Genomic DNA, 13,555 nt, shown 5'->3' on the forward strand with positions numbered 1-13,555 from the left:
ATCACAAAAAAATTCTAATTATTTTTGATTAAAACAAAATTAACGTTAAAAAGAATTATTTTCACCAAAACGCTAATTAGGTTGCCTATCCTGCAAATACCGAAATGAAAACAAAACTTAATAAATTAAAAGTTTAACTAAAAATGTACTTCTCTATCTTTTTAATAAAGATGTTTAACAAGACAAATTTTAATTGTTTATTAATAAAGTTAATAAGAATTGAGGTGAAATTGAACGAAAACGTCACTGTCAAAATTGATTGGATTGTCATTGTCGATTCAAATCACATTTATTACGATATTATTTAAGAAACGCTTAAATTTCTTGTAAATTTTAATACAACAAAAAGATTCTAATTATTTTTGATTAAAACTTAATTAACGTTAAAAAGAATTATTTTCACCAAAATGTTAATTAGGTTGCCTACCCTGCAAATATCGAAATGAAAAAGAACTTAATAAATTAAAAGTTTAATTAAAAATGTACTTCTCTATCTTTTTAATAAATATGTGTAACAAGACAAATTTTAGTTATGTTTATTAATAAAGTTAATAAGAATTGAGCCGAAGTTGAACGAAAACGTCACTTTCAAAATTGATTGGATTGTCATTGTCGATTCAAATCACATTTATTACGATATTATTTAAGAAACGCTTAAATTTCTTGTAAATTTTAATACAACAAAAAGATTCTAATTATTTTCGATTAAAACTTAATTAACGTTAAAAAGAATTATTTTCACCAAAATGCTAATTAGGTTGCCTACCCTGCAAATATCGAAATGAAAAAAAAATTAATAAATTAAAAGTTTAACTAAAAATGTACTTCTCTATCTTTTTAATAAATATGTTTAACAAGACAAATTTTAATTATGTTTATTAATAAAATTAATAAGTATTGAGGTGAAATTGAACGTAAACGTCACTGTCAAAATTGATTGGATTGTCATTGTCGATTCAAATGACATTTGTTACGATATTATTTAAGAAACGCTTAAATTTCTTGTAAATTTTAATACAACAAAAAGATTCTAATTATTTTTGATTAAAACTTAATTAACGTTAAAAAGAATTATTTTCACCAAAATGCTAATTAGGTTGCCTACCCTGCAAATATCGAAATGAAAAAAAACTTAATAAATTAAAAGTTTAATTAAAAATGTACTTCTCTATCTTTTTAATAAATATGTGTAACAAGACAAATTTTAATTATGTTTATTAATAAAGTTAATAAGAATTGAGGTGAAATTGAACGTAAACGTCACTGTCAAAATTGATTGGGTTGTCATTGTCGATTCAAATCACATTTATTACGATATTATTTAAGAAACGCTTAAATTTCTTGTAAATTTTAATACAACAAAAAGATTCTAATTATTTTTGATTAAAACTTAATTAACGTTAAAAAGAATTATTTTCACCAAAATGCTAATTAGGTTGCCTACAATTCAAATAACGAAATGAAAAAAAAATTAATAAATTAAAAGTTTAACTAAAAATGTACTTCTCTATCTTTTTAATAAATATGTGTAACAAGACAAATTTTAGTTATGTTTATTAATAAAGTTAATAAGAATTGAGGCGAAGTTGAACGAAAACGTCACTGTCAAAATTGATTGGATGTCATTGTCGATTCAAATCACATTTATTACGATATTATTTAAGAAACGCTTAAATTTCTTGTAAATTTTAATACAACAAAAAGATTCTAATTATTTTCGATTAAAACTTAATTAACGTTAAAAAGAATTATTTTCACCAAAATGTTAATTAGGTTGCCTACCCTGCAAATATCGAAATGAAAAAAAACTTAATAAATTAAAAGTTTAATTAAAAATGTACTTCTCTATCTTTTTAATAAATATGTGTAACAAGACAAATTTTAATTATGTTTATTAATAAAATTAATAAGAATTGAGGTGAAGTTGAACGTAAACGTCACTGTCAAAATTATCATTACGATACGTTACGTCATTACGATATTATTTAAGAAACGCTTAAATTTCTTATAAATCTTAATACCACAAAAAGATTTTAATTATTTTTGATTAAAACTTAATTAACGTTAAAAAGAATTATTTTCAGCAAAATGCTAAATAGGTTGCCTACCCTGGAAATGCCACCATTATCTAAAAACGACTTAACCTCAATTGCGTCGTTTCTTCTTTCTCTTTAGTTTATTTTTAGCGTAATTTTCGTCGAGGTGACAGCTGTTATAAGACACAATCAGGTAAATCCCCTACTTTTATGTAATAAATATGCACATTTAATTATAAAGATGGGTAATGAGCAGAGTACAAAGAACACCACCACCAAAGAAGAAATGGATCGGTACCAACAAGAGTACCACGCTATGAAAAACCTACTAATGCAAAAAGATCAATACATAAACGAGATGATGATGGACAGAAGAAAAATAAACGAAAACTTGGAAGATCTACAAAGAAAGTATTCAGAAGCATTGCAAGGTAAGCAATCCGTGTGTGAGAATCTTGGGGCTATCAAAGCGGAAAGAGGTGATTTATACAAAAAGATAGAAAATTTAAGAAAGCAATTAGAAGATAAAGATGATGAAATGAAAAAGAAAGTGGCGGAAGCAAAAAAAAATAAAAAAACCGTAACCAGCGAATTAAATAAATACAAATCGATGGCAGAATTTGAAGCAATAATGAAATTAAATTCAGATCTGGTTGATTTTCAGGCTAAAATCGAATCTGTGGTCTCAAGCAATTGCGATTTGCTACAAATGAGTGATGAAGATCGCGAAATCGAATCGATTAAGCGAAAAAACGCCGAGTTATACGGCCAGTTACAAAACAGCAATGTTAGAACGCTTATAAAGGAGAAATCGGCTGAATTAAAGGAAGCTGAGAACGAGTTAAATATGAAAAGGGAAGTTGCAAGACAAGAATTTTTAAAGGTTAATGGCAAATTGATGATTATTAAAGAAAAAATGGCTCAAAGTACAAAAAAATTCGCTGGGACAATCGAAAATGCAATGGGGGAGCTCCAAAAAAATCTCCAAACGTTTCAAAAAGAAGTAAACGGGTTAGAAGAGGCCAATATAAAAATTAACGAGTCTTTATCCTATGTTAAAATAAAAAACATTTTATTACAACAACAAAACGCGCTTATGAATGAAATGATTGGGTCAAATATTCCTGGGACATCCTCTACAAACCCAAATAAACCAATTCATAAGCTTAATAACGATTTTTCTGCAAAACCAAACAATACAAAACCAAATAACGTCAATAATCCTCCAACTCCATCATCACATCAACAACAAAATGATCCTTTCGATGATTATTGCAAAGTTTCAAACATTTCTTATCAAAATTTGAATGAAACTAAAGATGATTCAGACGACGATAATTATAGTATTTTCGACGACGACGCAAGCGAGACAAGTTCGATTTCTGGTAAACCAAAAACGTACAAAATAATCCTTCTAAACGTACACGAAATGGGTAATAAATCGGACGATGTTAAAGTAGAAAAAGTTTTGCGAGAATTAACCGCGTTAAGTTTGGATGATGTCGATGTAAGGAGAGTTGGAAAACCGACGGGAAAACCACGCCCGATTGTTGTTGCCTTTGATTCGTTCGATTACGTTCGAGAGATATTAAAAAATCGCTATTCTTTGAAAAAGACCAAGTTTAATATGATTAGAGTGTGTCCTTATAAAAGTAAACCCGATTCGAATAAAGGATATAGGGAGTTTAAACCAAGGGGAAAGAATTTTGGGAACGGGGGGGAAAAAAGATTTCCTAAACAAAATAATAATACGTGTGATGGAGGAAAAAATTCGAAAAAGGGGCCTTTTTAATTTTATTTTTGGTTATTTTTGTAATAAGTTGTTAAATAGTTCAAAAAAATGGGTACCATTTAATTTTAATTAATTAATTTTTTCAACTAACCTACTATGATCTCTCTTTCTTATTGGATTAATTATTTTTAAATTTATTTTTCGAACGGTGTAATTTCATACAAATTGTATATAATTAAGTGATCAATTAAGTTGATTTAATCGATAATTTGTACTATTTTAGTTTTGTTATTAATCTAACCATTACTGTATATCTTGATATAAAGTTTTGAAATAAAATGGTGTGTTTTATTTAAATAAGTCTTTAATTCATTGTTAAAAAAATTAAGTTTTTGAGGTGTTTTGAAATAAAAAATGTTAAAATTGACGAAAACAAGATACAAGATGTAAAAAATAAGGTTGGTTAAAGTTAAAAATGTTCTCTCCAGAACGTATCAGAATTAAGAAAAACATCCTAGTCAAGTTTCCTGACTAAAAACTGAACCACCCTGTATATAAGCGTTTGAGGTTAATTTATGCTTTTAAGTTTCCTGGATTAACAATGTTTCAAAATTATGCGAGATCAGTTTCATCCACAACATTTTTACCTAATATCTTTAATTTTTGAGTTATAATAAAAATCTATCGAAAATATTAATTTAGAGGTTCTATCATTTTATGCTCTGTAACTAAAAATGCGGAATATTTGGAAAGAAATCGTTCGTGGATTATGTTTTGTTGCTTCATTACGAACAGTTTTCATCTACAACATTGTCACCTAACATTTTTAATTTTTGAGTTATAATAGAATCTGTCAAAAACGTCAATTTAGAGGTTCTGTCATATTATGCCTTATAACTAAAAATGTGGAATAATTGGAAAGAAATCGTTCATGGATTATATTTCGTTGGTTTATTACGAACAATTTTCATCCACAACATTTTCTCATAACATTTTTAGTTTTTGAGTTATAACAGAAACTGTCAAAAACGTCAATTTACAAATTCTGCCATTTTATGATTTATAACTAAAAATGTGGAATAGTTGGAAAGAAATCGTGCGTGGATTATGTTTTGTTGGGTCATTACGAACAATTTTCATCCACAACATTTTCACCTAACATTTTTAGTTTTTGAGTTATAATAAAAACTGTCAAAAACGTCAATTTACAGATTCTGCCATTTTATGCTTTATAACTAAAAATGTGGAATAGTTGGAAAGAAATCGTGCGTGGATTATGTTTTGTTGGTTCATTATGAACAATTTTCATCCACAACATTTTCTCATAACATTTTTAGTTTTTGAGTTAATACAGAAACTGTCAAAAACGTCAATTTACAGATTCTGCCATTTTATGCTTTATAACTAAAAATGTGGAATAGTTGGAAAGAAATCGTGCGTGGATTATGTTTTGTTGGTTCATTGCGAACAATTTTCATCCACAACATTTTCATCTAGCATTTTTAGTTTTTATAATAGAATCTGTCAAAAACGTCAATTTAGAGGTTCTATCATTTTATGCTCTGTAACTAAAAATGCGGAATATTTGGAAAGAAATCGTTCGTGGATTATGTTTTGTTGGTTCATTACGAACAATTTTCATCCACAACATTTTCTCGTAACATTTTTAGTTTTTGTGTTATAATAGAATCTGTCAAAAACGTCAATTTAGAGGTTCTATCATTTTAAGCTTTATAACTAAAAATCCGAAATAGTTGGAATGAAATCGTTCGTGGATTATATCTTATTACTTCATTATGAACAACTTTCATCCACAACATTATCACCCAGAATTTTTAGTTTTTGAGTTATAATATAGAATCTGTCAAAAACGTCAATTTAGAGGTTCTATCATTTTAAGCTTTATAACTAAAAATCCGAAATAGTTGGAATTAAATCGTTCGTGAATTATATCTTATTGCTTCATTATGAACAACTTTCATCCACAACATTTTTTAATAACATTTTTAGTTTTTGTGTTATAATAAAATCTGTCAAAAACGTCAATTTAGAGGTTCTGCCATTTTATGCTTTATAACTAAAAATGCGGAATAGTTTGAAAGAAATCGTGCGTGGATTATGTTTTGTTGGTTTATTACGAACAATTTTCATCCACAACATCTTCACCTAGCATTTTTAGTTTTTGAGTTATAATAGAAGCTGTCAAAAACGTCAATTTACAGATTCTGCCATTTTATGCTTTATAACTAAAAATGTGGAATAGTTGGAAAGAAATCGTGCGTGGATTATGTTTTGTTGGTTCATTACGAACAATTTTCATCGACAACATTTTTATCTAGCATTTTTAGTTTTTGAGTTATAATAGAATCTGTCAAAAACGTCAATTTAGAGGTTCTGTTATTTTATGCCTTATAACTAAAAATGCGGAATATTTAAAAAGAATTTGTTCGTGGACTATGTTTTGTTGATTTGTTACGAACAATTTTTATCCAGAACATTTTCACCTAGCATTTTTAATTTTTGAGTTATAATAGAATTTGTCAAAAACGTCAATTTCGAGGTTCTGTCATTTTTTACTTTATAACTAAAAATTCGAAATAATCATAACGAAATCGTTCGTAGATTATGTTTCTGCGATTAATTATAAACAATTTTTATTAATATCATTCTCATCCACAACTTTTAATTTTTGAGTTAAAACCAGTTTTGTTGTTAAATACCTCAAATTTGAAATGGTCCAGATTTTAAACCCGCTATGTTGGTAAACATCACAGATGGATTATAATCGTTTGCAGATAACGTTTTATTGCTTCATTACGAACAATTTTCATCCACAACATTTTCTCGTAACATTTTTAGTTTTTGAGTTATAATAAAAACTGTCAAAAACGTCAATTTCAAGGTTTTGTTATTTTTTGCTTTATAACTAAAAATTCGAAACAGTCATAATGAAATCGTTCGTAGATTATGTTTTTGCGACTAATTATAAACAATTTTTATTAATATCATTCTCATCCACAACTTTTAATTTTTGAGTTAAAACCAGTTTTGTTGTTAAATACCTCAAATTTGAAATGGTCCAGATTTTAAACCCGCTATGTTGGTAAACATCACAGATGGATTATAATCGTTTGCGGATAACGTTTTATTGCTTCATTACGAACAATTTTCATCCACAACATTTTCTCGTAACATTTTTAGTTTTTGAGTTATAATAAAAACTGTCAAAAACGTCAATTTCAAGGTTTTGTTATTTTTTGCTTTATAACTAAAAATTCGAAACAGTCATAATGAAATCGTTCGTAGATTATGTTTTTGCGACTAATTATAAACAATTTTTATTAATATCATTCTCATCCACAACTTTTAATTTTTGAGTTAAAACCAGTTTTGTTGTTAAATACCTCAAATTTGAAATGGTCCAGATTTTAAACCCGCTATGTTGGTAAACATCACACATGGATTATAATCGTTTGCGGATAACGTTTTATTGCTTCATTGCGAACAATTTTCATCCACAACATTTTCTCGTAACATTTTTAGTTTTTGAGTTATAATTAAAACTGTCAAAAACGTCAATTTCGAGGTTTTGTTATTTTTTGCTTTATAACTAAAAATTCGAAATAGTCATAATGAAATCGTTCGTAGATTATGTTTTTGCGACTAATTATAAACAATTTTTATTAATATCATTCTCATCCACAACTTTTAATTTTTGAGTTAAAACCAGTTTTGTTGTTAAATACCTCAAATTTGAAATGGTCCAGATTTTAAACCCGCTATGTTGGTAAACATCACAGATGGATTATAATCGTTTGCGGATAACGTTTTATTGCTTAATTACGAACAATTTTCATCCACAACATTTTCTCGTAACATTTTTAGTTTTTGAGTTATAATTAAAACTGTCAAAAACGTCAATTTCGAGATTCTGTCATTTTTTGCTTTAGAACTAAAAATTCGAAATAGTCATAATGAAATCGTTCGTAGATTATGTTTTTACGATTAATTATAAACAATTTTTATTAATATCATTCTGATCCACAACTTTTAATTTTTGAGTTAAAGTTAAAACCAATTTTGTTGTTAAATACCTCAAATTTGAAATGGTCCAGATTTGAAACCCGCTATGTTGGTAAACATCACAGATGATAACGTTTTATTGCTTCATTGCGAACAATTTTCATCCATATAACATTTTTAGTTTTTGAGTTATAATAAAAACTGTCAAAAACGTCAATTTCGAGGTTCTGTCATTTAACTGTCAAAAATTCGAAATAGTCATAATGAAATCGTTCGTCGATTATGGTTTTGCGATTAATTATAAACAATTTTTATTAATATCATTCTCATCCACGGCTTTTAATTTTTAAGTTAAACCCCACTTTGTTATTAAACACCGAAAATTTGAAATGTTGCCGATTTTAAACTCTTTAGGTTGGTACATATCATATATTAAATTTAATCGTTTGCAAACAACGTTTTATTGCTTCATTTAGCATTTTTAATTTTTTTTTGTTGTAATAAAAATGTGCCAAAACATCAATTTTAATTTTTTTAAAATGTTTATAGATGGCGCTACAGTGTTGCCACCGGTTTTCACCAAAACGGAATTTAAAGTCATTATTAATTCTTTTTTATTTATCCGGTTTCAAAATTGTTAAATTTTGATTTTTTTTTAATATTTAATGCTTATTTAAGATGACTTAATAAACTTCACATTGATGTGAAGATAGTTAATTTCAAGTGACAGTTAAAAGCGTCATATTTTTCTAACCTACAAATAAATGTGTTGGTTCTTACCGTTTAGTAATTTCTTGATAATACATCGAAGTCACTCCGCATCCACCTCCTAATCCTGTAGTAAAAAACTCAACAACATCCTCTTTGAATTTTGCGACCTTTTCTGCGTTTAAATCTTGCGGGTGGATTCCAAAAACAAGCATGAGTTGTTCCGGAGCGCTTCTAATTGATAACTGACGAAAATGCCCGGTTTGTTTCTCTGGATTAAACACCTCCAAATCGTAGGATTTCACGAAATCTTCGTAATATTTTACGGCGAGTTTCATCGTTTCGGGAATGTGACACAAATCTTGTATTGGCCCCACTGAGGTAATTCCATTTGCGTAACATCCCATTCGAAAACCGACGGTTTTTTCGTTCGTTTCTTCGTTGATTCCAACTGAAAATTCGCATTTATTGCGATATCTGTTAAAAATTGTGTTAAAAAAGGAAATTAATTGATTTTATTTAATACCCTTCGATTTTATCAACACTTCGAATTTGGAGAAGTTCGCAAGGTAACCCATTGTGTTTAAGTTTTTGCTTTTCAATCCATTTTTGTAGACTATTATTTTGGTGGGATAAATTATTTCCAAATTTAATTAAAATGTCTCGAATGGTTTTTTGTTTTTCTTCGAGTTGTTGGTTATAGGTTATGTTCCAAAAAGGGATTGTTGAATCTTTTAGGCGCTCTAAAAGGGGTTTATCAGATTTGATTTTTTTATTTGGCGAGTTCTCTTCAGTGTCTTTTCGTTTTTTAACTAAAGGATCTGGAGCTGGTTTTGCTTTCTAAAAAAAATCAACTTTAATAACTATTACCACTCAATTTTAATTAATTTACTATTGCATTTAAAACTTTTCCTTTCCATTTATAATTCGTAATCGTGTTTATTGCATTTTGGCGGTCTTCTTCGTTCCGGAAACAAACAAAAATGTAAGAACAATTCTGTCGAGGCGATTTAATTTTATTCGAAGCCAATTTTAATTTTTCGTTTAATAATTTCCTAAATTCCTACAAACTTAAATTAATAATAACCCCTTTTTATTAAACAATTTATTTATTTACGTTTATCCCATAATATTTCGGTAAATTCTTAACCTCAATCTTGAAACTTTCCGATGAAAAATCGCGTTCTAAATAAGCGTACGGGTTATCTCCATCCTTATTAGGTACATTTTCCTCTGCTTTTTCATTGCTCATCGTTTAAAACTCTAAACAACAACAAAAACTTACAAATTATAAACACACTTTGAATCAAACTTAACCTCAAATCATAAAAATGACAGTTATTGAGCGCAACATAACCTCAATTTATAGTACAAAGAAACTAAATTTATGTTTTAATAAAATTTTATTAATTTTTTGTAGTTTTTGCAATGGAAAATGAAAAACACCAAACTGAAAATGACGCGGTGCACCCGAGATTTCAAGAGGCGCTAACAACGGAGCAAATTGACGAATGCCAAAGAAACATGTATTATTATTGCGAACATTGCAAATTATATTTCGCTGCTACTAATGATGGGTTAAAATATCATTTTAAAGGGGATATAGTGGAACATCCCCCTTATGCTTCGTGTTTTTATTGTTCGGGTGCTGTTTATAGCTATAAATATCGCTCCGAGAATTGTGTTTATCACAATTGTAAAAAGAAGAATTAATTTTATTAAATTTATTGAGTTTATTTTTTGTTTATTAATATAAATAAATTTATGTATTCAAAAACATTCGTTGTAATCATTGGAGTTAGAATATGTCAAAAACGTCAATTTGGAGGTTGTCATTTTATATAAAAATGTGGAATAGTTGGAAAGAAAACGTTCGTAGATTATATTTTGTTGAATCATTACGAACAATTTTCATCTACAACATTTTCACCTAGCATTTTTAGTTATAATAGAATCTGTCAAAAAACGTCAATTTAACGTTTATTTAACTTTATAAATAAAAATTCGGAATACTTTGAAAGAAAACGTGAGAGGATTATGTTTTGTTGCTTCATTATGGACAATTTTCATCCATAACATTTTGAGTTATAATAGAATCTGTTATAGAAAATAGCTTCGTAGAAACTTAAAATTGAACGCATATGGCGCCATCTGTTGGGAATTTTTTGGAATTATTCAGCTAAGAACCGAACCACAAGAATACAGGTTAGATTGGGTTTATATATAAAAGTTCCAACCACATACTAATTGTTTAGAGCCACTATGTGGCTCCCCAATTAACGCTCCGACTGGTTGGGAATTCCTCAGATTCAATTACCTATGGTAATTACACCTCAAAATAATGCCGCCACATTTGAATATCACTGCTTCATATGACATGCGAGAATGCATCTGACGAAGTTATAACATTAACTGAAAAAAAATTATGTCTATTATGATCTAATTATTTAATCATACCATTATTACTTTATTATACTCTTACCGAAAAATCACTTTAAAATGACGTTTTCGTCTGTCATTTTGAACAAACTTCAACTTTATAATTTTAAAAGTTGAAGTTAGCAGCAAATTAAAATATAACACGAATTGGAATCTATACTTTTTAAATTAAAAGAATAATATTGGTAATAACTGTTATTGCTGTCTCGCATCATTCCCACTAATAATAATAAAATTGTTAGTTTAATTAAATTATTTCAGTATAGACGCTGATACCATCTTACGGTGGGATTTCGACATACAATCTGTCAAAAACGTCAATTTAGAGGTTCTGTCATTTTATGCTTTCTAACTAAGAATCCGAAATAGTTGGAAAGAAATCGTTGATGGATTGGTTTGTCGGATCATTACGAAGAATTTTCATCCACAACATTTTCTCATAACATTTTTAGTTTTTGAATTCTTATAATAGAAACTATCAAAAACGTCAATTTACAAATTCCTCCATTTTATGATTTATAACTAAAAATGTGGAATAGTTGGAAAGAAATCGTGCGTGGATTATGTTTTGTTGGTTCACTACGAACAATTTTCATCCACAACATTTTCACCTAACATTTTTAATTTTTGAGTTATAATAGAATCTGTCAAAAACGTCAATTTAGAGGTTCTGTCATATTATGCCTTATAACTAAAAATGTGGCATAATTGGAAAGAAATCGTTCATGGATTATATTTCGTTGGTTTATTACGAACAATTTTCATCCACAACATTTTCTCATAACATTTTTAGTTTTTAAGTTATGATAGAAACTGTCAAAAACGTCAAATTACAGATTCTGCCATTTTATGCTTTATAACTAAAAATGTGAAATAGTTGGAAAGAAATTGTTCGTGGATTATGTTTTGTTGGTTCATTACGTACAATTTTCATCCACAATATTTTCACCTAACATTTTTAATTTTTGAGTTATAATAGAATCTGTCAAAAACGTCAATTTAGAGGTTCTGTCATATTATGCCTTATAACTAAAAATGTGGAATAATTGGAAAGAAATCGTTCATGGATTATATTTCGTTGGTTTATTACGAACAATTTTCATCCACAACATTTTCTCATAACATTTTTAGTTTTTGAGTTATAATAAAAACTGTCAAAAACGTCAAATTACAGATTTTGCCATTTTATGCTTTATAACTAAAAATGTGAAATAGTTGGAAAGAAATTGTTAGTGGATTATGTTTTGTTGGTTGATTACGAACAATTTTCATCCACAACATTTTCTCATAACATTTTTAGTTTTTGAGTTATAATAGAAACTGTCAAAAGCGTCAATTTATAAATTCTGTCATTTTATGATTAATAACTAAAAATATGGAATAATTGGAAAGAAATCGTTCATGGATTATATTTCGTTGGTTTATTACGAACAATTTTCATCCACAACATTTTCTCATAACATTTTTAGTTTTTGAGTTATAATAAAAACTGTCAAAAACGTCAAATTACAGATTCTGCCATTTTATGCTTTATAACTAAAAATGTGAAATAGTTGGAAAGAAATTGTTCGTGGATTATGTTTTGTTGGTTCATTACGTACAATTTTCATCCACAACATTTTCACCTAACATATTTAGTTTTTGAGTTATAATAGAAACTGTCAAAAACGTCAAATTACAGATTCTGCCATTTTATGCTTTATAACTAAAAATGTGAAATAGTTGGAAAGAAATTGTTCATGGATTATGTTTTGTTGGTTCATTACGTACAATTTTCATCCACAATATTTTCACCTAACATTTTTAATTTTTGAGTTATAATAGAATCTGTCAAAAACGTCAATTTAGAGGTTGTGTCATATTATGCCTTATAACTAAAAATGTGGAATAATTGGAAAGAAATCGTTCATGGATTATATTTCGTTGGTTTATTACGAACAATTTTCATCCACAACATTTTCTCATAACATTTTTAGTTTTTGAGTTATAATAAAAACTGTCAAAAACGTCAAATTACAGATTCTGCCATTTTATGCTTTATAACTAAAAATGTGAAATAGTTGGAAAGAAATTGTTAGTGGATTATGTTTTGTTGGTTGATTACGAACAATTTTCATCCACAACATTTTCTCATAACATTTTTAGTTTTTGAGTTATAATAGAAACTGTCAAAAGCGTCAATTTATAAATTCTGTCATTTTATGATTAATAACTAAAAATATGGAATAATTGGAAAGAAATCGTTCATGGATTATATTTCGTTGGTTTATTACGAACAATTTTCATCCACAACATTTTCTCATAACATTTTTAGTTTTTGAGTTATAATAAAAACTGTCAAAAACGTCAAATTACAGATTCTGCCATTTTATGCTTTATAACTAAAAATGTGAAATAGTTGGAAAGAAATTGTTCGTGGATTATGTTTTGTTGGTTCATTACGTACAATTTTCATCCACAACATTTTCACCTAACATATTTAGTTTTTGAGTTATAATAGAAACTGTCAAAAACGTCAAATTACAGATTCTGCCATTTTATGCTTTATAACTAAAAATGTGAAATAGTTGGAAAGAAATTGTTCATGGATTATGTTTTGTTGGTTCATTACGTACAA

At 27.8% G+C, this 13,555-nt stretch overlaps 2 protein-coding genes and 1 long non-coding RNA gene across 5 annotated transcripts in view; 2 read left to right on the forward strand and 1 right to left on the reverse strand.

Moving 5' to 3' along the window:
• LOC111418432 (tRNA (uracil-5-)-methyltransferase homolog A) overlaps positions 1-11,034 on the reverse strand; it is a 39,937-nt gene extending 28,903 nt beyond the window's left edge. Inside the window, exons 1-6 of one of the 2 annotated variants that reach the window (XM_071196057.1) lie at positions 10,966-11,034; positions 10,817-10,911; positions 9,617-9,762; positions 9,392-9,562; positions 9,026-9,339; positions 8,572-8,976 (exon numbers count right to left, since the gene is read on the reverse strand). In XM_071196057.1, coding sequence (XP_071052158.1) covers positions 8,572-8,976; positions 9,026-9,339; positions 9,392-9,562; positions 9,617-9,751 — 1,025 coding nt within the window. In that variant the 5' untranslated portion in view covers positions 9,752-9,762; positions 10,817-10,911; positions 10,966-11,034. Of the gene's footprint in view, positions 1-8,571; positions 8,977-9,025; positions 9,340-9,391; positions 9,563-9,616; positions 9,763-9,816; positions 9,933-10,816; positions 10,912-10,965 lie in introns of those variants that run through there. The other variant, XM_071196056.1, reaches the window with a different exon arrangement.
• Positions 1,961-4,107, forward strand: LOC111417111 (uncharacterized protein PF3D7_1120000-like). 2 transcript variants are annotated; one of them, XM_023049304.2, is made up of 2 exons: positions 1,961-2,229; positions 2,293-4,107. In XM_023049304.2, the coding sequence occupies exon 2, from the start codon at positions 2,323-2,325 to the stop codon at positions 3,826-3,828; it is 1,506 nt and encodes a 501-aa protein (XP_022905072.2). In that variant the 5' UTR covers positions 1,961-2,229; positions 2,293-2,322; the 3' UTR covers positions 3,829-4,107. The 2 variants fall into 2 exon arrangements, with proteins under 2 accessions (XP_022905072.2, XP_022905071.2); XM_023049303.2 differs by having other exon boundaries at positions 2,107-2,229; positions 2,278-4,107.
• Positions 9,748-10,278, forward strand: LOC139429836 (uncharacterized). The gene is made up of 2 exons (XR_011640405.1): positions 9,748-9,867; positions 9,920-10,278. It is a non-coding gene; the product is annotated as an uncharacterized lncRNA (long non-coding RNA).
• Positions 11,035-13,555: the final 2,521 nt, after the last annotated feature.

This window comes from Onthophagus taurus, chromosome 5 (genome assembly GCF_036711975.1).
Source record: "Onthophagus taurus isolate NC chromosome 5, IU_Otau_3.0, whole genome shotgun sequence".
NCBI lineage: Eukaryota > Metazoa > Arthropoda > Insecta > Coleoptera > Scarabaeidae > Onthophagus > Onthophagus taurus.